Source organism: Pezoporus flaviventris, unplaced genomic scaffold, assembly GCF_033815535.1.
Source record: "Pezoporus flaviventris isolate CSIRO_AGI_PZ_B2104156 unplaced genomic scaffold, CSIRO_AGI_Pfla_v1 ptg000016l, whole genome shotgun sequence".
Classification (NCBI taxonomy): domain Eukaryota; kingdom Metazoa; phylum Chordata; class Aves; order Psittaciformes; family Psittacidae; genus Pezoporus; species Pezoporus flaviventris.
Window position 1 is genome coordinate 86,547 of NW_026892564.1, and position 24,134 is coordinate 110,680.

General features: G+C 39.9%; 1 protein-coding gene across 10 annotated transcripts in view; it reads left to right on the forward strand.

Moving 5' to 3' along the window:
• The window catches only part of LOC133269865 (ankyrin repeat and sterile alpha motif domain-containing protein 1B-like), a 90,050-nt gene that overhangs the window by 38,829 nt on the left and 27,087 nt on the right, over positions 1 to 24,134 (forward strand). For 6 of the 10 annotated variants that reach the window (XM_061454534.1, XM_061454530.1, XM_061454527.1 and 3 more), the window contains exons 3-4: positions 4,872 to 5,051; positions 18,791 to 18,865. In XM_061454534.1, coding sequence (XP_061310518.1) covers positions 4,968 to 5,051; positions 18,791 to 18,865 — 159 coding nt within the window. In that variant the 5' untranslated portion in view covers positions 4,872 to 4,967. The remainder of the gene's footprint in view (positions 1 to 4,871; positions 5,052 to 18,790; positions 18,866 to 24,134) is intronic. The other 4 variants (XM_061454536.1, XM_061454529.1, XM_061454537.1 and 1 more) reach the window with 2 other exon arrangements.

Consider the following 24,134-nt stretch of genomic DNA (forward strand, 5'->3'; position numbering starts at 1 on the left):
TTCTGCTTAAGAAATTAGCTCAGGACTAGGTGTGTGCAAGCTGCACATCTACATTTGTCCCCAGGCATCCCAGCCCACCTGATCAATATTGCAGGAGGAGAGTTACCATTTTCTTTTCATGTTTCCAAACGCTTACACTTACTTTTCAGACATACAGTTCATGCTTTCTTTAAGGAGAGCTTCTTGAAGTTGCTGAGATACAAATGTCATTAAGATGTTCCTGTGTATGGAGTTTCATGTTGTTTTTAATTTTCATTTGTATTCCCTCTTTTAGAAACATTGTTGCAATATCCCTGTGATTTTTCCGCACTTCACCAGATTTAACCTTCTCTTGTTACACCACAAACACTGGGTTTCTCCTATCCAGTGCCTTTGTCTCTTTACTGTCTGTTACCCTGAGTTGTGTTCTGATGAACCTTTGTTCTCGCCAAGGGAGTTCATATCATCAGTTTTTATTTTGATAATTTAGGTCAAACCTTTTGCATTTGATTGGATCTGATTATTTTCATGGGGCTGGCATTTCTGACTGGAATCTCATTTGGGACTAAATTTCAAAATGTCAGAGTGTCCGTGCTCCCAAGTAATATTTCCTGGTATAAAGAGAAATAGAGAAAGACAGAATGAGGGCTTATTTTTACATACGCTTCTAATTTCTGTGACCAGATTGTTTTCACCCTGCGTATTCTGAGATGTCACATAAAGATGTTTTAGATCCCCTGCCCCAAATTCAGCCTATTCCTAATGCCATTTTGAAAAAGGTCTCGCAAAACTGTAGCATTCTGCTCTCAGGCACTTTGCGCTAATGTGGATGTTTTCCTTGTATTTTATGTGTTATGTGAATAATTCCTGATGCATGGCAGGTGTTAAAACACTCCCAGGAAAGAGGAGTCATTTGGAAATTGCACATTTTTGCTCAGTACTTTCAGTGCTTTGGACTGGGGAATTAGTTCCTCTTCAGCAGGTGGGAAAGTTTCCACAGCTCATGCTATTATTGGTTGGCACTGTATATTATCAGTTAATAGTGAAAAGGAAAACGAATTTCCTCCATCTGTAGTCAAAAAGATAAAAAGTATTCTGCTGCTCCACTGCTAGGGCTACTGATGCGGGCAAGCGCTAAATGTCATTCATCACCTCATGGTATTGGAGTCTTTACAGAGAATCCTAAAGAGGAGGACATGGATTTGGATTAAGGTTTTCTTTCCCATCAACTGCTACTTTGCCATTTCACACAAAACAAAGCAATAGTATTTAATCTGTAGTTTGCAGTAATTTTTAGCTTGAAAATTGGTTTAAATAAACTGTCTGATGCTTCAAATAGAAGATTGATTTATAATAAATCATAGAACGGTTCAGATTGAAAGAGATTTTAAAGATCATCTAGGTCCAGTTCCCCTGCCACGGGCAGAGACAACTTTCACTAGAGCAGTAGAAGAAGATCATTTGTTGTTTAAAATGTCTGCTTTTAAGGTCTCAAGATCAACCTAAAGCACTTCATCTTTTTTGACTCTTTAAAATATTTTAGAGGAAAAAATTATCAAATATTGAGGAAAAGCAACAAAGATTATAAATATCCACAAAATATGTTATTCCCACAATAACTGTGTACGAAAGAAAAGTTATTTTTACTTCAAAGTCATATACTCAAAGTTAGAAAATGCTGGGTCTTGGGTTACCTATACAATCTTGCAGCCTGGGGAAGGATTTCTTAAGCTCCCCTCCAGTTCTGACCTATGTAGTTCCAGCTTTACATGACTAGCAGGACTGAGAGGTGAAAATGAAGCAGGTTTTAATAGTTAAATATATGGTCAGGCATCTTGCAGAGCATGTGCCTGTGCATTTGCGACAGGATGGAAACATGATATGATTATCTGGTGACTAACAGTAGGACGGTACTGAGGCCATGATAGCACCTGCACAGGCATCCATTCCTGGTCTGCTGATTTGTTAAGGAGATGAGAAAGTGGGCATGGAGTGAGGAAGTGGAATGAGGGAAGAATGGGAGAGAGACTCATGATTAAAGGAATAGCTGTACCTGTGAAAATACAGATTTACACCTGCTTTTGCTACAAAGCCCCTGGATAACACTTAGTAAGTTATTTAGGTAATTGCCTCATAAACAGTCACTAACTGTACATTACCAACATTCTACATATTTGACTGGAGTCTAGAGTCTGATTTATACAAGTGCTGAGCACACAGTCCTGCAGATTAGGTCAATAGAAGCAAAGTTTTGAATACAAGCACTTGGAAAACCAGGCAATAGATATTGTAATCGGGCATCCGAAGTGACTTATATTTTTTAACCTTTGGCTGTGTGTCTTGGGTCCCCCACACAAAAGTGGTAATTAGAAATGCCAGAAGTCAGAGGGTGCGGTGAAAATAAATTGATTGACATTTGTAAAGCACTATGAGTATCACGAACATGACGATATTAGTCATCCTATCTTCAGAACAGGGGTTGAATAGAGTTTAGGGAAGGGGCTTGGGGCCATGAAACGAGGTGAGAATAAAATACTACACAATAACTAATGATAACACAGTGCTGACTATATGACAACATGCTGCACAGTTGAGGATCCATCTGTGCTGTGAAGGACGACTTTGAGAAAATAGCATAAAATCATAAAATTACATACTGTTCCATAATGCAGAGGCACTGTAATTCTTTTATTTCTTGACTTTGTAATTCTTATCTGTATTGCCTTGCCAGCAATCTTCCAATATAGATCTCTGAGTGAATTTCCTCTTTACATGCAGTTTGATAAAATATGAAAAGCTCGATGAGAGCTGGAACCTGTATGTCCATTCATTGCACGGTCATTTGTAACTTTGATGCATTGGTGACTCTTATCAGTCTACTCATAGTGGGTGAATCATGATTCAGAGCGGAGAGAGGTTACCTACCTGGTTGGAGCAGTAGATAACAGTCATTATAAAAGATCTCATTTGGAGCCTCTGTACTCAGGTTATTTTCAGGGCAGAAGCATGTGCACCATCTAGTCCGGCCTGTGGAGGGTAGGTTTTAGATGTTGTGCCTCACCAAACCTGCTGAGCATGTGCAGATGACAGCTTTTCAGAAGCTTTTAACTGGGCCAAATGTAGGTGGATTTTTGTGAAGGAGGGAAAAAGACTATTCCTAAGAGGAAAACACTCCTTTTTTTGCCCTGGGAAGTGTCAAGTGCTTGTCTCAGATTATACAAAAGCTAGAGAATTTAGAAATTAAAAAAACCCCAAAACAACAACCACCAAAAAAAAACAAAAAAACCCCACAACAAAAACCCCAACACAGCAAAACCCACCCACAACAGTTAATTGAAAGTTGCTAAACAACTATATATCCCTGATTTTAGTTAACCAAATGATAAATTCAGATGCATTACTGTGATTGTAAGGAATAATGTCACATAGACTCCTACACTTCAAATATTAACATCAGATGTTACTATCACTTGAACACATGCAGCGAACTGCAACTTCCCTTTCCATTTGAAAGACATCACAGCTCTCTGGTTTCTTACACCAGATCTTGTTTCTTAACAGCATGGAGTAAAGTACCTTGATGCTTTTCACAATTAGGTTTGCTCCAAGGTAATAATGCATGAAATATCCACTTTAATTCTTTCTTTAAAGGCAGGTCTTTATACCCTCCGTCCACACTGGAGCAGGTCTTTTCGTACTCTAGTATCTTCAGGTCCTTTCATGTTGTTCAGTGTTGAAATACAGTATTACAGCAGTAGGTAATTTATACAAGTTCTGCACTTTGCAAACACACTCCTGGGTGCATTCTGCCTCCAAAGAACTTACTATCAGAGAAATCTAGTGTCAGATAAATTGAGCCCAGTGGGATTGGAACTAGATGATCTTAAGGTCCTTTCCAGCCTTAATCATTCAGTGATTCTATGAGAGAAAACTGATTCCCTGTGCAGTTGCAATGACAGTGTTTTACAGTCTGCACTGGGGTGGCATGCATGTAGACTGGCTGGCCAGTTCACCATAGCTCTGCTCCTGCTGATTGCAGTCTCCAAGACAGTGGAGCCAGGCACCAATGTTTGTAATTGGTGTTTGAACAACTGATGTGATGTGCACGAGAGTAAGTGTTGCCAAACATACATACTGTGGCTGGATGTGAGCGGAGTGGTGGCAGATGCTCGTAACAAGTATGATCAGGAGGACATGTTTAGCTGTTTATTACGTAGAATTCATGTATCATTTCACTGTGGTATTTGCACACTGCCTGATAGAAGGTCACAGTTCAGCACAGATTACAAGAAAAGCCTTGTAAAATGTTTGTACTCTGCAGCTTTCATGCATTCTAGGAATTGTTATTTAGCTTGTTTCTGATACCCAGTACTTCAAGTTAAATGAGTGTTCTGCAAGACCTATAAAAATGGCAAACGAAGTGTCTCTATTTTGTAAACATTCATGCATTGCTTTTTTTCCAGCCAGAGATGTTGCTAGAGTTCAAATCACTTTCAAATCACTTTCACCGCTCAGAGTGGCTGCTCAAAAGTGGTGAGAATGTATTTCATCTTACAAATAGCTAGTGCTAAATCAAGGCTTTATTTGGGCCTTGACAAAAAGTAACTCACTGTTTTATCTATCTAGCAGGCCTAGAAGGGAGAATGTATTACACAGGGAGGCTTTAGAGAGGAAATTTGCCACTAGTTGATGTAAATCGTGAATTATTTTTCCTTCCACATGGGCTCTGCACATTAGGTAGGAAAACTCAGAAGTCCATCCATGGTAACCTCTATTTCAGATATTGCTCCTTAATTTTTTTAGTAAGAATCATTCAAATAAATACACTTTTAAATGTGTGGTTTGAAGTCACCAGTATGCTGTTACACTGCATTTTTCTCCTCTCTGCCCAGGAACCCAGTGGTAACCACACTCCTCCTCAGTTGTCTCCATCACTTAGCCAAAGCACGTTCACTACTGGTGGCTCCCTGGACGTTCCCCACATTATCATGCAGGGTGATGCAAGGAGAAGAAGAAATGAAAACTATTTTGATGATATTCCCCGGTCAAAGCTGGAGAGGCAGATGGCACAGGTAGGATTAAAACGATGCCATTAAGAGGCTGCGCCTTGCTGCAATTGCTTACAGCTAAACCTAGCCCTAGCTGTGGGTCATATGTGAAGGGTGAACTGTAAACTACAAAGATTAACAATTTTTCCAAGCTGTCTGTTCCAGTTCTCCATAGTTCAAATAGTGTAAGTTGGTGTGTGGTTTCTCCTGAGAGGCAGAGTTTTGGGGGTGTTTAGATGGAGGCTGAGATGAAGGTGCCTTCAGTGTACCAGAGTATGCAGACTCCCACCAGCACTGACTCTGCCTCTCATTTCTGTAAGAAGGTGCAGATTCCTCAATTTCTGAGCAACCTAGATAAAAACAAGCTGACATCAGTTCACTGCCAGAAACTTGGAGGACTTGGAGGACAGTAATTGCTGCATTTATTAGTGGAGAGGGTCAGCATTCTGCTAAACTTTGTGATCTGGGGATATATCTTGAGTGTTTAAAAAAAGATTTAACAATGCAACAATTTAGTTCAGCATCGCAACAGCACTAGACTCAACTGGATGCTAAATCAAGCTGTTCATAAAAGAAAGCCTTCATCTCCAATGTTTTTCACCCCAACAGAAAAAGAGTACTGTTAATTTCAAGTCAAACATACACTGGCAAGCATGATGTCTTGAACAGTTATAAATGGCAATAAAGTTAAGCTTGGACAGCCTGTTGCTGAAAATGCTTAAGGATGAACTCAGCTGTTTTTTGGTGCTGCGTATGATGAAATACAGACAGGTCTTAAGCCAAGCTGTGCTTTGCAGTGTATATTGGAAATAAGGCTTTGATTTGCTGTGAGAAGCAGATGGGCAGCCAGTGCGGTTCCTGGAGCGACTCACTCCATGAAGGAGCAGGTTGCTGCATGCTGCCCTGTGAGGCTTCCCAATGGTTCTCTGCCTGCCACAGCCCAAAATAGAGCCTCTATCAAAAATTCAGCCTCAAAATGGAGAACACTATGCAAATAACTGTGTTACAATGAACAAAAGGCTGCAGTCTGTTAGCTAATTGCATGAACAAGAAAAAGTAATTAAATAAACAAGCAAAACAAGGTGCCGCTGTTACCTGGGAACACAGAAACAAATTGAATTCCATTTGTTCAGAGGATATTTCTGGGGAGGTGAAATTGCATTTGGTTGGGTGGGGTTATTTCCATGCCTTTCCTTAATCTCCTAATTTTCTGCTGAATAATTTTATTGTACAAAATTAAGGGGAAAGTTGCCTAGTGAATGATCTTGTTTTCAAACTGAAGTCTGCTAGGCTTTTGTGGCAAGAACACAAAAGTCCAGCAGGGAAAAGCCCAGTTCTTAGCATGAAAAGATTTCTTTGAAGGTCATGAAATTTAGGTGTTTGAGCATGAAATACACACTTCCTTATGGCTGAGTAGACTGCTTCATGTACTTAGTTCATTTTATCACTTGGTTCACAAATCCCTATTCTCACTTCCTCTATTAGTCACTAACATTGAATTCTTCCTGTCTCCTTTTCACTCTTTTATTTTCATGTTGGAAGTCCTGATATTCCCAAGAGGTATGATACACTCTCATATATGGCACTTGGAGATTTTCTTTGGGCTTTTAAAAACTGCTTTTCTAGAAGGACTGTGATATGTTGCATACCCAAAGAGAAAACTGAGCAGTTAGTATTTGCACCACTTTAAAATCAATTAAGTGCTGGGATTTTTTTTTTTTTGTGGGAGTGTGTACCCACTGAATGAATTACTTCAGTGCCTTCTCTCTAACTTTCACAGTGGAATATAGCAGTCATCCTTTGGGACTCCAAAGGGGAAAACTGATTCAGATGAAATCCAGAAAATGGTGTTTTGTGTTAGTCCCTGAACTCCAATCTGTTTGGAGTCTTTCTCAGCTCTGCCCCCTAATTCTACACTCCTGATGTATGTAAAATTCCCTTTGACTTTAATGGGAAAGTCAATGACTCCCTCTGGTGATCATTCTCACTAAATTGGACTCACCCCATTAAGAGGCTAATCAGGGATTTATTCAACCATTCTAGGCCAAAAATAGAGTTTTAAATTTATTTTTTGCAATATGTGCTTTGGTAAAATGAACTATATTTCCTTCAATCTTTTCCCCCAAAGACCCTTCGAAATTAAAGGTAAAATAATGGTTTCTGGAAAATAAAGGAGATCCAACTGATTGTTATCCTGAGCCTTCAGTTCCATGGGATTTTATCTAGCAACTTCCTCCTTGCAGTTTGCAGGTTCCTTTGGCTTAAGTCAGATCAACCGTAACTTCTGAGGAGATACTAGTCCAGCTTTCCAGTAGAATACTTCTCACAAACAGAATGATCTAAAGGGATTATTGGAATTGCTTTGAAATTATTCTTTGTCCAACCATTTCTTTGCTAGGCTGTTTGCATGCCATTGTATGAATCTGCATGTTTACTGGATGCTGCAGTAGAGAGACGTGCATAAAGATATTTCTGATGCTGTGATTTTCTCAAAGGGTCTTAGGTGTGTTCTTGATGATGATATTACTGAGTACTGTTATGGCCTTGAAGAGAGAGGCAGCATGGTATTGAGAGTTTATTCATGGTATTGCTTTCATGAACTTTATTTTATTTTAGAAATGTTAAGGTAATACTATTTTAGCCTCAATTTAAAATCTAAAATCTGAAGATATTTTGAGAAAATGGTGAGATCTGATGTTTCTGTCTTTACTACAGCCTGTGTTTTCACTAAACTTTTTATGTGGAAATCATCAAGCATGTTGATCTTTGTATCAGATACTAACTAGTGTTTGTTACAACAATGAGCACATCAGTTTAAATCTGTTTTCGTCTGATCTGCTAAATGGGTTTAAACAGTTCTCTTAACCATAATAAAATCTGCTTGTAAATAATACAACACTTGGTTTCCTGGAGGAAGCACTGATTTAAATGTACTTAATGTGAGTGGTTTTGTCTCAAGGCTAGTATGTACCTTCATTCACTGGCAGACTGTTTGTGGCATAAGAGGGGAAAGTCCTAATGTAAGCAGTACATGTAACCAGTTTAGATTCCCCACTGAAATAGGTTTGGTCGTCCAATTCTCCAGGTGGTCATACAACTTTGAAAGTCTCTGATATCTGGTTGGATAAATCAGAACTGCCAAAAAGGTGATAAAGAAGGTTGTGAAAGGGTTTCTTTTCCAAAAGAGAAAAAAGAAATCCAGAAAGGATTGAGTAGTCTGAGTCATCTTTGACTGTAGATGTTTGATTCTGAACCTCTAAACCATAGAATAATATGATCAAATTAGCGTAGTTTAAAATAGCAGAGGTAACTCTTAAGATTACCTAATCCTTTTAAATAGAACTGAATTCATATAGGCAAAGACTGAGGACTTTGAAACCAAAATCAGTAGCAGGAGTCCCACTAAAGGTATTGGGTTCTTCATTTACCCCTGAAATCATGGAAGGTGGGGGAAATATATTTGTGGGGAAGAGCTTTGGAGGTTAAAAGGAAGCATAGATAAGTTCATTAAAATACATTAATAAAAAAAATAAAATGTCAGGTCTTTAGGATTTGTAATTCTCCAGCCAGTAGAGAAACTTTAGGTACTAGCAGCAAGCATATCCCAGACTGCCAGCCCTGAAGCTGTTGCTGTTTATTGTCCCAGCCAGTGACCTAAGGTGCTTGTAGCCACTGTGGTCCATAAGGCCTATTGCTGTGGTGTTCAGAGCACTGCACCCTGACCAGGAGCAAGGGACAGAAGCATCCTCCCTGTGGCTGATGGGCAGAGAGATGCAGGAAACACCTCTGCCCACGCTGGCCAGCGCAGGAGCAGAGCTGGGTTAGGCATCACCCGGATGCTGACACATGCTCTCCCCATGCGCCTCTTTAGGGCTCTGGGAAAAGCTCCAGGCTGTGCCTGCCTGTGGGAGAAGACACTGGTAATGAGTCAGAGTAAGCTGTCTGGTAGGATAAACCTAGTCATGGCCCATATGGGTGGCACCCTAGTGGGCTGTGATGAAAGGAAGAGATCCTCTAAGATGTCAGAGAGCTGGAGAAGTTATTCACAAAGGCTGTCAAGAGGAGTTCTTTCCCAGAGATGCTGAACCCAGGCTTAATTTTGAAAGCCTTTCTGGGTTCTTTGCTCCCTTGGTCTGAGGGCTCTCACTGCTGGTTTTTCTTCTTTTTTGTTTGTTTTGGTTTTGTTTTTTTTTCCCTGCAACACAAGATAGCTTAAATGTAAGATTTTAATGACTGGGTAGTAAGTTTGAAGTAAAGCTATCCTGATTGTTTGTATTCTGCCTTGTAACATTATTTCATGAGATAATTTTTCATGGCAGGATTAGGATTGATATGCAGGAGACAATTGTTTAAACAGAGTTAGTACTAGAGGATACAGATCTTTATCTACAATAGAGGAAAAGTGTAATAAAAGCAAGAGACAGAATTAGCAAAGGCTGATTCATTAAAAAAAAAAGAAATAATTTTGATGCTTTCTGAAGTAATACCTTCAACTCATTAATATCTTCCAAATACTTCACGGACACTAATGCATTCATATTTCCAGTGCAGTGTGGGTCTATATGATTTAAAATCACGTTTTCCATTTTGCAGCTAAGAAAACTGAGGTACAGGGATGTTGCAGGCTGGCTGAAATGTCACTAAATTTGACATAGCCAAAACCAAAACTCCTGTCTCCTAGGACCCACCTTGAGTTCTTTTAACTTTTAACCACAGTATGGCATTTTCTTATTTGCTTGTTTCCTGTTTGGATATTTTTTAAATTTTTTTTTATTTTTTGTCTCCTTCTCTACTTTGGAAGGATTTAAAGATCACAGCAAATGAAGGAAAATATGACCCTCAGAATATTGGTATGTAAAATGAGATTATCTAAGAAGCAATGAAGAATGGGTTTTATCAAGGGTTGAAATTACCGATGAAATAACAGAATCTTTTACTAGTAGATTTAAGAAGGAATAAATGCAAAAATACAGTTGTCTAGATTATTTTCTAAGGTTTCTTACTTCCATTCTTTATAAGCATAAAGCAGTATCTATTGTGAGGATGAATAGACAGCCCTTTTAAAGACAAGTTTGTAAAATCCAGACAAAATCCTCTAAGGTTCATATTTTATGTGCATTTTATTTTTAATACAGAAAGATGACTGAACTATGACAACCTTTAATTTGACATCAAAAGTACGTAACTCTATTGCATAGTATAGATGTTACTGACAGTTGTCTTATTAATTCATATAGATACTAATGGCATAGAGGGCTGTATCTTGAGCTGTAAATTTCAGCAAACTTTCATCTGTAAAACCATTTTGTACTGTGTATTTAATGGACAAGTAAACTGATAAAGACACTGTGAAAAATCTAAGTAATTTCTGCCTGAACAGAAAAATACTTTTTTTTTTTTTTTTTAGAATGTTATAGAAGCTAGCATTTAGAAATAAAGTTTTGTGATGTTAATCATACCTACATGCTGCTTCAGCATATGGAACTAACGGAGTTGCTTCTATATTTGGTGTTAATGATCCAAACTGAAGCCATAAATACTACACCAAGAAGAGAACAGATGTTCCTTCAAGATGGGGACAGATGTTCTTTATTAATTTACTGTTTTTCACACTCAGTCTTGTGAACAAGAAGCCCTACATTGGAAAGATTGTATTAAAGCTGAATTTTAATATCTAACATTGATATTTTTTAGCTGCTGGAAAAAAGTACTTAGACTTTAGTGTGCTCTTCTGAATAAGCCATTTTTTTTGTTGCTGTGGGGGTTTGGGGAGCTAAAATGTAGGTGTATTACCTAATATTCAGGGACCAAAGTCTCATCATCTTTACTGGTGGTATTTGTCTAGAAGTTTGTACTGTCTGTCCAGGGCTAAAAGCCTGGGGTGCACTTGTAGCTGGCAGCACCAGCAGAAGAGGTGATGTCCATCCCAAGCAACTTGGCTGCTCAGCAGGGGACATGGGGCCAGAGCTGCAGCTGTAAACTGCACCTGCAGGAGCTCAGCAGGGCAGCTGTAGCCTTAGCAAGCCACTTGGAAGATCCTTAGTCCATCCTCCCCAAGCGGGAACTTGGCTCCTGGTTGCTGAATCAAAATCAAATGAGAACTGCCTGCCTGTAAGAAAAGATGGCCATTGCATTAAGGAAGGTGTCAGCTGTTTGAGAGAGAAGCACAGCTGTGTTATTAGTCTTTTCTCTTTAGAGAAAAATGTGCAAATCATGGCCCTGCATGGAGCAGGAGGTGGAGGTGCATGGGACCTTGAGCACTGACGCTGGTGTGGGATGAGGCTTTGCTTCTTGCCCTGCCATGGGCTGGAAGAGACAGTCTTTGCAGGCTCACTGTGGTCCTGGGCCAGTCATCTCCCTTCATGGGGTGTGCTTGCCATGGCATGCACGTTCTTGTGAAACCTTGCTGGATGCATTGACATGGAGAGGGGTGTCACTGCTCATGCCACTGCCTGCCTTCAACGAAGCCATGCCAAGATGGACAGTGATTTTCTGGAAATCTTCATGTAAAGTATTTTCGGGAGAAGCAAAGTAATATACCAATGTACTTATTGTAATAAGAAGTGGTATTTCTGGTTTCTGCTTCTCTAAAAGAAATACTGATTTCAAATTTCACTCTTTGTCTCTAAGGATCTTGGTTTCAGAGGAGGATCTGTGATCATTCCTGCTGGTAAGGCAAGCTCTCCCCAGAGCTTTGGGAACATTCAGGGAAGCAGCAGCCATTGAGACAGTACAACTGCTCTCCCACGGTCCTAAAACATTTGGAGTGACGATTACAGAAGGGGCCAGACAGCCCCATTCATCCGGTTTTCATTTGTTTCTTTCAGCTGTTACACCTTTAAAGATTGTTCAGCATGCCAAGAGTGATATTTCTGGGATTTGATCCAAATTTCTGAAGCTAGACTGAATTACAGCTAGCTAGTTAGGTAATGTGCATCAGAGGGAGTGGGGTTTGCTGCTATTTCTCTCTTTCCCTCCTGTGCCTCACTGGAGATGCAGCACCAAGAGGCGTGAGCGATTTCCCAAGGCTCAGCCCAGTGGTGAGACACAGAAGATGAGGCAGTGGGGGAATAAGCCAAGTGGTTATGTTCAGCAGCTCCTGTTCTCCCTGTGCACCAGCTCTGCAACATGGAAGTGCAAGAGAGGGCAGCCGTTCTAAGGAGAGGTGGAGAAAGCAACAGAAGTCTCCAACAGTGTCTACTCAGACCAGCTCAGAGGTGAACAGACCATTGGGACCCTGTAACCAGCTCCAAGCCCTGGTGGTTTCTAGGCTTCTGGTTATTGTTACTGCCTCCTGGATTCCCTCAGTCTGCCTCCATCCTTTTTGCAGTGCTGTTGCTAATACTGGATGCTGCCCTGTATGAGACCTCACTGGTAGCTGCCCCATATGGCAGAAAGATTCCTTCCCATGTGTTAGAATATGCTGCTTTTATTAAATACCTGGGAGTTTTTATTTAGGAGAGGGCAATTTAGCAAAGGACCACCCAAGATGGCTGGGGGCTGGATCATCAGCCCTCTAAGGAGAGGCTGGGTGACCAGGGCTGGCAGGAGAAGAGGCATCTTTGCATACTGAACTGAAAGAGGAGAGGCACTGACTGGATGCCAAGAGAAACTTCTTCCCCAGGAGGACAGGCAAGTAGCAGAACAGGTTGCTCACAGAGGCTGTCCAGTCTCGATCTTGGAGGTTTTCAAGATCTGACTGGATGAAGCCCTGAGCAACCTGATCCCATCTCACAGCTGCTCCTGCTTCAAGCTGGGGTTAGAATGGAAACTTGCTCCCTTGCAGCCTGAATTATCCTGTGATTTATTTACTTATCCTTTTGCAGGACTGCTATGTTCAAGTTGAAGTATACTAAAACTTCCAGATCTTCTTGTGTCCTCTCCCCACCTCCCTCTTAAATTGTTCTGCTAATTTATTTGCTATTTTACTTGTGTAAAAGTCTTACAATTCCAAGGAATACTCTTAGCTTACTGAATTTCATCTGACTGGTTTATGTAGTTCATCAAATCCATTTTCAGTTCTTAACCCATTCTTAAAAATCTCTCACTTCTGGATCCTGCCTAGAGAGCCTGAGCACTCTTCCAAGCCATGGCATGGAGCAGGTCATTTCAGATCTCCTCAGCTTGTTCCAGTCCAGGTGTGCTTAAATACTGATAGTTATTCTCTAACTGTTCACTTCAACTTCTTGTGCATTTTGATTCAGGCTAGTTTGTATATGGGGCATGTCATGTGTTGCTGCATCAGGAGTCACATAGTCAGTGTTCAAGTCCTGCTGTGCTTCTCCTTGCTGCTGCTGATTTAGTCATCCAGTTTTCCAACAAAGGATGGAAATTCGATCTGAGATGATTCATACTGAACAACCTCATTATGAACATCTTGAATTTCCCTTGGCCCATAGAAGCTGTCTCAGTTAACACGTTAGGCAATATTATGCTCTTTCTTTGTGATTCTCGGAAAGATATACATAGTTACAGATATATACACACATGCACATATTCCAAAGTGTTTATTTCAGGTGGCCAATATCAGAAGGCTTCATAGGCCACAAGGACCAGGGGATGGTGACTGGGTTTCTAAATATTTTTAATAACTTGCTGGTCCCTGTGGTTAGGCTGGCTATAATCTTCTGAATCTTGCTTTTCTCCTATCTTAAACATTCTTTTAGCCCCTCTTTGGTCCTTTCATTATGTTCTGTGACTTTCTGAGGCTAATTGCTCCTAGCTTAGGTAAATCATTAACATCTCCTGAAGTGCCAGTGAGTTCAGTGAGGTGTGCTGAATACATCAGGACTGCCTTTCACCCAGCTTCTTATGCATATGCTGTCCAGGTATTGCTTTCCTCTCCCTAGAAAATATGTAATTTCCATGATTACTCTTACTGGTTTGTGATCACTTTCAGTACAGTTATTCTGTCTTCAGATTATGAACCAAGTCTTCCCTGATTCACTTTATGAAACACCAGGTTGTCTCCAACATAGCCCACAACCTTGAAGACCTGTGTATGTACTGTTCTAGAGCTTTTCCAGTAAACATATGAGTGATTAGAAAGACTTGAAGCAGGTGGAAATGTGCAAGCACTTTGTAGCATGATTGGCTACTGAGTTCACTGTAAGTGTCTGAAGTAATTAAACCATATTGTCTTCTGTCATGATGGAAATTAGCCAGAACAGTAAGAATATTCTTACATGAATGTTTTCTTGAAGTCAAGTAGGTTAAGTTAAATAAACAAGAGAAGTGTAAATGTCCTTAAACAATTCTTTTTAAAGACAGTCATAAAGTGATTGGGAGACTATGTCAGAACTGTGGGAAGAGAAGGGAGATGGATGAGAGGGAAGCAGGTAATACAGAGCTTCACCTCCCTCCCTCTCATACTGTTAACCACCCACCTGTATCATGGGTAGCAGATGGCAGGAGCTGTGCACTGCAAGCCATTTCTTTCCCCCCTTTCTTTGCCCCTCCTGCCCATCAGAGTTGTGTCCCATGGTGATTAGATGGGGGAATCATAGAATGGTTGAGGTTGGAAGGGACCTTAAAGAACATCTAGTTCCAGCCCTCCTGCCATGGGCAGGGACACCTTCCACTAGACCAGGTTGCTCAAAGCCCCATGTAACCTTGAATGCTTCCCGGGATGGGGCAGCTACAACTTCTCTGGGCAACCTATGCCAGTGTCTCGTCGCCCTCACAGTAAACAATTTTTTCCTAATGTCTAATTTAACTCTACCCTCTGTCAATTTAAAGCCATCAAAATCCTTCATGCATGGGACATCTGTAGTTATCACAGGAACAGTATCATGATAGCAGGATCTTGCTGTGATATTACTTGCAAGCATTTATCTTTTGGGAAGTATAAATGCATGTTTGATACTAATCAGGCAATAGCTGATGCCATTTTTTTGATGCTATTTACCATAATACCTGGGAAAATGTTTTTTGTTAAACTCTTTTTCATAGAACCTCTGTGTCACTTAATACCAAGTGCCCAAGCGTATTTGTGTTTATTACGGTGGAAGTGCAGGCACAGATTGAATTCTTTTCCTTTTCTTTGAGGGCATATGTTTTGGGAGCTCAATATTATGAGTGTTTGAAGCTTAATCCCCATTCTCCCTCCTACTGCCTATTTACTGGCCTCAGATACTCACTTAACCTTTTTCCTTTCCCTGTTTTTTTCCTCTTCAGCACACGGGTATGCAACTTTAAGTAATTCTCCTGAGGATTTCATAATTCATTAAAAAGTGTTAGCACTTTGAAGACATAAAATATGTATCTAGTAAATGCTAAATATTTTTACAGTGGTGCAAGGAAAAGGTTGGTTTCTGAATTTGAATTCATTACCTTCTATAAAATTAATGTTCCTTCTGTACTGCATTTCAGTACCTTAGTCATTCAAACATTAATGAGTGCAGAACTAAGGAGTTTTGCACTGCTGCCCTTGTGACTGGGCACTCATACAGTTGCAAGAAATTCTCAGTCTCTGCTGGTTCACTTGATTTATTATTGATTTAATAAATCAAGTCACCTATATTTAAGGATGATTTAGCTTAAGCCTTGATCCTCCAAATAACTCTGGAGGTAGGCCTGTGTGATGGGGGCAGTTCACTTAACAGTCCTTGGAGCAGACACCTGGAACCAGAACTTGTCTCTCACAGGTGAGTACTCCAAACATCTGCTTTTATGCACTCTTCTTTCTCCAAAGAATTAAAAACAAAAATTAGGACTGCATTTATAAAAGGAGTTGAAGACAGCCTGTCTTCTGCTGCTTTAACCTGTGAAAGAGGAAGGTGAAATAGATAGGTATGAATTCCCTCAGAGGCCATCGAGACCTCACAGTTTTTGGGTGAGTACTCTAGCCCCTGAGTTTATGTTTAGGAGAAGATGAGCTGGGGGGGCAGGGACAGTGTGGGTACCATTGGCATGTATGAGGAAGGACTGATTCCCTGCCCTCCTTTTAAATGAAGCAACTTAAAGCTTGCATACATGTTTACTGCAGTGTCACATAACCTGTTCCTGAGTTAGCACCAAAGCAGCTGACCGATGTATCCAGTGTATTTATACGTTAGGTGCTGCAGCACGGTAGGGCTGCTGTTGCAGCATCGCTGTCAGTAGCAGCAGCCCCGGCACTCTGCTAGGAGAGCCCTGCACACCTCTGCTGTGCTGGGACAGGCATTGTCTCTTGGCTGTCATGGTTTAAACCCAGCTGACAACTCAGTACCACACAGCCATTTGCCCACCCCTTCTCCTTTCCCCCTAGGTGGGATGAGGTGGAGAATTGAAGAATGTAAACCCTATGGTTTGAGATTAGAACAGTTTAATAATTGAAACAAAGTAAAATATAATGATAATAGAAATAATACCGCTAACAGCAATACTGGTAATAATAATAAGGGAGCAACCTAGAAAAAAGAAAATTCAGGAAACCCAAGTGATGCACAATACAATCACTCACCACACACTGACTGATACCCAGCCTGACCTGAAAAGCAGCCTGGCCCTTCCGAGTAACTCTACCTAGTCTATATATTGAGCATGACATGCTGTGGTATGGAATATCCGTTTAGCTAGTTCAGGTTGGGTGTCCTAGCTGTGCTCCCTCCCAGCTTCTCGTGTGCCCCTCCTCACTGGCAGAGCATGAGACTGAAAAGTCCTTGATCAGAGTAAGTGCTATTTAACAACAACTAAAACATCAGTGTGTTTTCAGCATTGTTCTCAGACTAAAGCCAAAACACAGCACTGCACCAGCTACTAGGAAGAAAAATAACTCTGTTCCATCCGAAACCAGGACACCAGCTGATTCACCTGAGGCACCACACTACTCCCTAAAGGCTAGTCCTTGGAAGGGGCAGGATTTAAGGATACGCCTTTTTCTCCAGAATATCAAGATGGTGAGCACCAGCTGTATAATATGATAGCATTACAGCAACTGTGTGCCAGCACTGGGGAGAACTAAAATATCTGTAACACACGTTATCGTGCTGCCTTACCTTACTCCTTTCAGGACCACAGCAAGTGTGTCCAAATAGCACTACATTATGTTTTCCTGATTACCAGATGCTTGGGGATGCTGCACCTGGCATGGAAATTTGTTCTCTTTTACTCTTCTCTTGAAAAGCAGAGGCACAATCTCCTGCCATGGACTCCCATTCAGGAATCCTGCCCCCTGCCCCAGGCAAACAAAAATAGGCGTCACATCCATGGGCATGATCAGAACATCCAGAAGTCAGTTTGCTTGACATACAGAAAAAAGGGTCATTAGTGCCAACTAGTGCAATGTTCTAATAATGGCACAGCAGAGGAGTGGTTGCTGCTGGTCTTGCACTGAGAGTAGGTGTTCGTCACATGGAGGAGGACTGTTTTGTAGCAAGTTGCAGAGGATGAGATAGAAGACTGTGAGCCAAAGTCAAAGTTTTTATTAGCTAATGCTATCAAAATGAGCCCTGCACATCATGAAGAAGCAAATAACTTCAAAAACAAAATGAGGGAGAAGAAATTAACCAGATAGGGGAAAGTGTAAGAATTAACTGAAGCTGTAGGAAGGGATGCATGCTCATCCATTACAGATCATGAAGGAAATAAGGGACGATTAACAACATTAGGCTGCCACCAGCCTGTCTGGCAGCGCTCAGTAGTCAGTCCAGAGGATACCAGCCTGCCCTGACAGTAACAAGGTGATAACCTAGTCTGTCACTCCCCAAGCAGCTAGGTTTCAGGCTACAAAAGGTAAGAGCAAGAGCCATATTTTTAAAAACAGTTGCACTTCTTTGAGCATCGGTGCTAAAATCCTGCTGCTGCTGCTAAGAACTGGGAATGCACATTCTTGCTGTTGTTAAATAACTGATATTAATTGCTATCTATTGTGGATGTGGCAGTTGCATTTTTCAAGTGTGTTTATTGCCTTTGTTTGCTGCCTGCCGAAGATACTGTGGGCAGATCCTACATCTGATGCTTTGTTTTAGTTGCCTGGCTACTGTAAAATGTTATCTTAGCTTTTGCTGAGGTGTCACAGATGCTTTCTTGATGAGTGCCCAAACAAGGAAATATGTAAAAGATGCTGGCTCTGCTTGCCAAGTTCTGTTGCTTTTGCTAGAGATGCTACAGTATGCTTACTTGGCTTCGCTACTACGGACTATCTGTACTATAATGTAGAAGGTGGACTGAAACCTTTCATTTGTACAGCAGGGTCATGGTCAGTGCCAAAGGTAATACTAATCTGTATCTCTGTATGCAAAGGAACTGTTTTTGGAAGGCGGTGTTGGGCAACTGCTTCACTTAGCTGCAATGCGTTCTTTTCTGGTAATTGCTACAAAGAAAACTTGTTTTTCCTGTTGACTGTATTGCCAAATTTTTCTCTTCCTCTCTCCCTGTGAAAGTTTCCAACAGAAGGAGGCTCAGATCTCAAAACTTAATTGGGATGTTAACTTCAAACTTCTTCCCTACCAAAACCTGAAAGTAACCAGTATTTCTTCTGCGCTCTGCATTTTCTGTTTATGCCTACATAACTTTATCTCCTTACATCACCAGCACTTCTGACTAAATTGTTTCCTTGTACTCACAGTCTGAAACCTCTTCTAAAGTCTCTGAATAAGCTTTGTTTCCTTCCAGTCAGTCCAAAAATATTTTGTCATCAAATAAATAAAAAACTACTTTTAACAGCTGTTTTATTTCCTTCTTTGATATTGTTGCAAGCCTTTTCTTAATTATTCTTGCCTTTTGGCAGTTGCAGTGCATTAATATTTACAAGATGAGATGTAGTTTTCTGTTTATATTAGCAGTCCTCGGTCTGTGAGATCTGGACCAACCAGAATGCAGGATATCCTTTCTCATCGATTCATCAGGTTCATAATGTAAGATACAGTGATAAATGGCTATGTTGTCACTCTATGGATGTACAGTCTGTTGCCGTGGTGTTATCTACGGGTGTCATGTCACTGAAATGACAAAAAAAGTTTGTAACTTGTCCGCCCTCTTTTGGGATTATGTGTGCGTGCATTCATGTATCGTGCCATGTGGCTAGCATATGTTGGCTGTATGGTGTACATACAGGATGGGGGTATTGCCAGCAGCAGTCTTGCTCAGGGGGAGCTTTGACTTCTCTTCACAATATTTCATTTGCTCACTTTTCCAAAGCGAGAAACCGTGTAAACAGCTCGGTTTGCACAGTTTCACCCCCACAATGTGTTGTGCTGCCCTTTCTGTGTTAACCTATAGGCTTTGCCTAGCTGGGGAACACGCCATGTTTGCAGAGGCACTTTTGGGGAATTAGAGGTAATACTGATGCTGCTCTGAATTTTCATCACTTCTGTGACAGTCACGTGTGCTGTGCACGTGAGAGCAAATCTGGTGATCTGTGCTGCAGCATGGTAAGGGCGACAGCCTGTCATTCAGCAGAGTATATCAGAGGAACTCTAGATTTCTCCTAATTTGTGCCATATGACTGCTTCCTTGGAGTATCTCTCTCAGAGAGGGGCTGTTTTGGCTACTGAGCTTTAGAAGCTTTTAAAATGTAAGTATGCCATGAACCTGCTTCCATTATTTCAAAAGCCAAAGATACAAGGAGCTAAGAAAAGTTTCTCTTGCTCTAGGAATTAAAATGTACATAAATAAAGAAGATTTGGCTGGTCCACAGAACATTTACAATTCTTACAGGGAGAAAATTACTGATTTTTCAGGCAGAAGCGTTGTATCTATGTGTGCTCCAATTTATTGTTGTCATGGTGACTAATGCATGTTACCATAACTAGGCATGAGGCTTTAACAGGTGAAAAGTTAGATGATGTGGTCCTTCTTAAAAATGACTATATTCAACCACTCAAAACCAGGCCTTTCTTTTTTTCTTTTTTCCTGCAGCATGGAGGGTTTTTAACTTGACATTTTTATAAGAAGATGAGGCAGGTGTTAGGTTTTATAAAAGTTGATTTGAGATCACTTGTTTACATATTAAAGATACCTCTTCATCCTTGTCTTTACTATGAGCCAAATTCAATTGTCAGAGAATGGGATGAGAGAGAAAAATGTGCAACAATTGTAAAAAATTACCTAACAGCAATAATCCACTTCTGTAACTCATTTGACATCAAGCATCTGACCCTTTCTAGAGCACTGAGAAGTGCACATCTGCCCATTTTTAGTGTTATGAAGGACTGCAAGAGCATGAGATACTGTTTTTTTTAGGCTGTTTCCTTTATGGTTAAAAGTTGTCACTGTAAAAGAATTGAATCTTTATCACTCTGGCACCTGACTTGAGACCATTTTGTGATTGTTAATTCTTTATCTGCAAAATGTGGAGGAAAAAGATCTTCTTTCTCGAGCTGACTGAAGCCAAAGAGAGGAAAGGCAGTGGTTAAAGGCATGGGAGGTTAGAATACTAAAACACGGGCAGTACAGCAAAAGCCACGTGATAAATTGCACAGCTGTCTGATGAGCTGTAAAGTTAGATGAGGAATAAATTATCTTTTGCCTTTCTACTTCATCAGAGAGATAAAAATCTTCATACATATATTGTGTCATAAAAAATACAGAAGCTTAAATGTTTGTTTTTTATAATTGCTAATTAAATATTCAAACCAGAAAATCCTCATCCGAGCATACCTATTTTTAAAAATCAAATCAAACATCGTAGTTAGTTCTGCACAGTAATTTGTGAACATTTCTATACTGCTTTAAAGTGTTTTAGGTGCTTAGGAAGGTCCTGAATTCTCAGTATGTCAGCCATGAGTTGTACCAGACAGATTCCTCACATTTAGAATTGCTAGTATTTCATGTTTTTCTACCCGAGACTTGAGACTTGTTGTTTCAAGTCTTCTGTAGGTCAAAGATGTTCCTACTTTATATTTTACCTGAAGTTAATTGCCATCATCACATCCTAAATTGAGAAGTTACAGTACCTGACTTGAGTCAGTCCACCGAGGAACAACTTTTTTGCCTGTAGGGGTTTTTAGGCCCAGATTTATGAAAGTAGTTTCCTCTCTAAATCTTTTCTAAAAGCCTTTTTTCCCTTAAAAGAATAAAGATAATGTGTGGGGAGTACGTAGTAAGAATTAAACTTCTAACCATCTTCCTGGATCTGGGCTTTAGAGACTGCTCTGTTCTATCTCAGTCTAAGTAGGTAATGAATACTAGCAATAGTTTGGTTTAAAAATCTGAGGAGTTTGGTAAGAAACAAAAGGAAAGGAGACCAAAAGCCACTTCTACTGAATATTAAAAAACACTTCTGATACAGTTAAAAAAATTTATGTCTATGTATAACATGTCTTCTTCAACTATCATTATAACCTATACCTATGATGTTTAATTTTATGCAGCATTTCTTAGTAGCTGCTCCCTCTGCAAGTCACACTGAAATGCACAAAAGGTCTCTCGGTGCAGAAATCCTGTATCTCTGCATTGCCTTAACCCCAGCTGTATTGTGTGTTTAGATCATCCACTTGTATAGCAGTCTTATAAATTCTGTCTTGTCTAATTTAAAAAGAGTAGGTACTAGAATGATTGTATATATTTATAGAGCAAATACAAACAAATATACAAACAAATACAAACAAATGGTCTCCAAACAGTCCCTCTCCAAGTGACTCATACACTAGTTTTATTAGCCTAGTGGAAGATTATTTCTCATTTTTTCATGATTATTGCTTCCTAGCTCTTTTATAAAATTGAACCAATATGAGATTAATCAGGGATACTCTTTTTACTGCCCTTCATTGACAGAAAGAAACAATGCAGTTCTTCATGTTTTTAATATCTTCCATACAAAAGTGAATCAAACTATAAAATGATGTACTCATTTTATTCCTTATGTACCCTGCTTAATTTGTCAGTATTGTCCATTTTCTGCATGCAAGAACAGTCACCTGCACAGCAGTGCAACAAAAGGGTTTGAAGCACCACTCAGTGTTGGTACTACCCAGAATCACTTGTTCTGTAGAAATTCTAGTCCCACTTATGGCCATCTCCATGTTTCCTTGGTGGAAAGACCAGTGGTTAAAAGATACACTTTTATAGCTTTTTTTTTCCCTGGAGTTACTCCTATTCCGTCATAATAACCTTTTGCTAAATAGATAGGATATACCTTCTGCTTCCTCACACAGAACATGTAGGAGTGTTTCTTTATTAGGAAAAAAAAAAAAAGGAGGCTATATCAAATTGTCTGTTAGCTATTACCTTGAACAGTTCATGAAAAACAGTTGAGCACACTCTTAGAATGTGTCATGGGTTCAATCCATATTGTAGTCAAATACAAACTCCACTAACAAGGATGCAGATGCTTTCCCATTGTAAAATGATGGAAACCTTATTTAATAAGGAGAACTGCTTCTTAAACAAATGAAATTTCCACTTCAGATTAAATATGATAGAAGGATAGAAGGTGGTCAGAAGTATTCATTTCTATGGATACAGTATGCCACAAATTGGAGCAATTGCTCCTGCTACTTTCCTTTAAAAATTTGAGGTTGAAGTCATATCCATAGTATATAGGGAACTTAACTAGGTAAAATAGAAATTACAGTACTGTATATTTTGTAGGTGTGCTAATAGTGCCAATATTAACTGCATTTGACTTGTTTTATGATGTTCCCTTGCTTGAAGTTACCATATTGGCAGGGTAATGTTGATGTTTCCAGATTTATCTCTTGCTTTTCATTGTAGAGTTGTGCAAATGCGTGTCATTTCATTATTTTGTGACACATGAAAATGATGTTTTGTTTACTCTGTCCTGATTTAATTAGTAGGATGTGATAGTTTGCCAGACTTTTGAATGTCTTCAATAAGATTTTTTCATGTGTTTTTGATGCTTAACTTCTTTTTGCTTTAAAAGTCTTAAATTCTAGCCATATTCTGTGTGAAATGCTGATGACAATTCCTTGCCAGCTTTAACACATATTTTAACAACATGGCATGCATAGAAAATACACAGAGATAAGTGCAGGTAAAGAAAGAAGTAGCATGATCCAAATTGAAATAATCAAATAGGACAGGGTAAAAGAGTTTGAGAGAAAACAGGCAGAGGAGGAAGAAGGATAAGGAGGCAGAAATCTGATCCCCAAAAGACAGATAGGAAGGACAGGGGAATTCAGAGACAGACAAGAACAGACCAGACAGGATAGGGGAGAAGTGGGGCTGGTGGTAAAGGGAAGGAGACTTGGGAAGAGGAGAACTCCATCCACAGGTCATTTTCTCTTAAAGTGAGCTGATGCTGATTTGGCAGCATCCCGGTTGAAGAGAGCATGGGCACATGTGAACCAAAAGTAGGAGAGATTGCAGTTAAAAAATAAATAAACAATCTCAAAATAATAGCTGTTTTTGCAAGGGCCTTCAAGGTGGGAGGAGTCCCCAAGGGCCCAGTGGTCAGTCCAGGTCCAATAAAGCCATGTCCAAAAATAGGCAATGGCAGGCAAGACCCAGACCAGCACAACCATGCTGGGGGTATTCCTGTACCAATGCCTGTGTTGGCTCTTTTTGGAAGGGAGAAGAGTGTCCTGCAAAGGGATTTGGTAAACCGCAGTCCTACCCTTGTTCTCTGACAGCTTTGAGGACAAAGGGGAGATGACAGCTCAGGAAGGCAATCAATCACCTGTATCAATGAGAATGATGGATACAGAAGGGCAATGTTAGTAGCTCTACAGTAAGACATCAAGAGAAGGTGTTCAAAGCAAATATTTGTGAAGAGATTAAAGAATACCTGTGTTTGAAGAATGTGCAGTAAGTTTTCAGATCAAAGCAAAGTTGAAGTTATTTAGTCATTTAGTAAAGTTAGTTATCGATTATATGTGCTGGGGTAATGGAACACTTTTTAACAGCGTAGAAGAGCTTGTAAAACATGTAGTGAAATTTGTGAATGGCATTTTTGTGTATCTCATTGCTTTCATCCTCATATATGTATTGTAAACAGTTATTTTTAAAGAACGTTTCCAGAGCCTAATGATTTTATTCTCAAAGCAAATAGATTTAATTAAAGCCTCATTAAACACTGCAGTAGATGACTTTGGATTATAAATTAAATCATGCAAAATGTTGTAGGAGTTGTGTTCCCTTATTTTAGTAACATGGCTCTATGTGTATAAAATAAATTATTGTTAATTGAGCACAACAATGGAGGGTTACTGTATAGTGAATTTG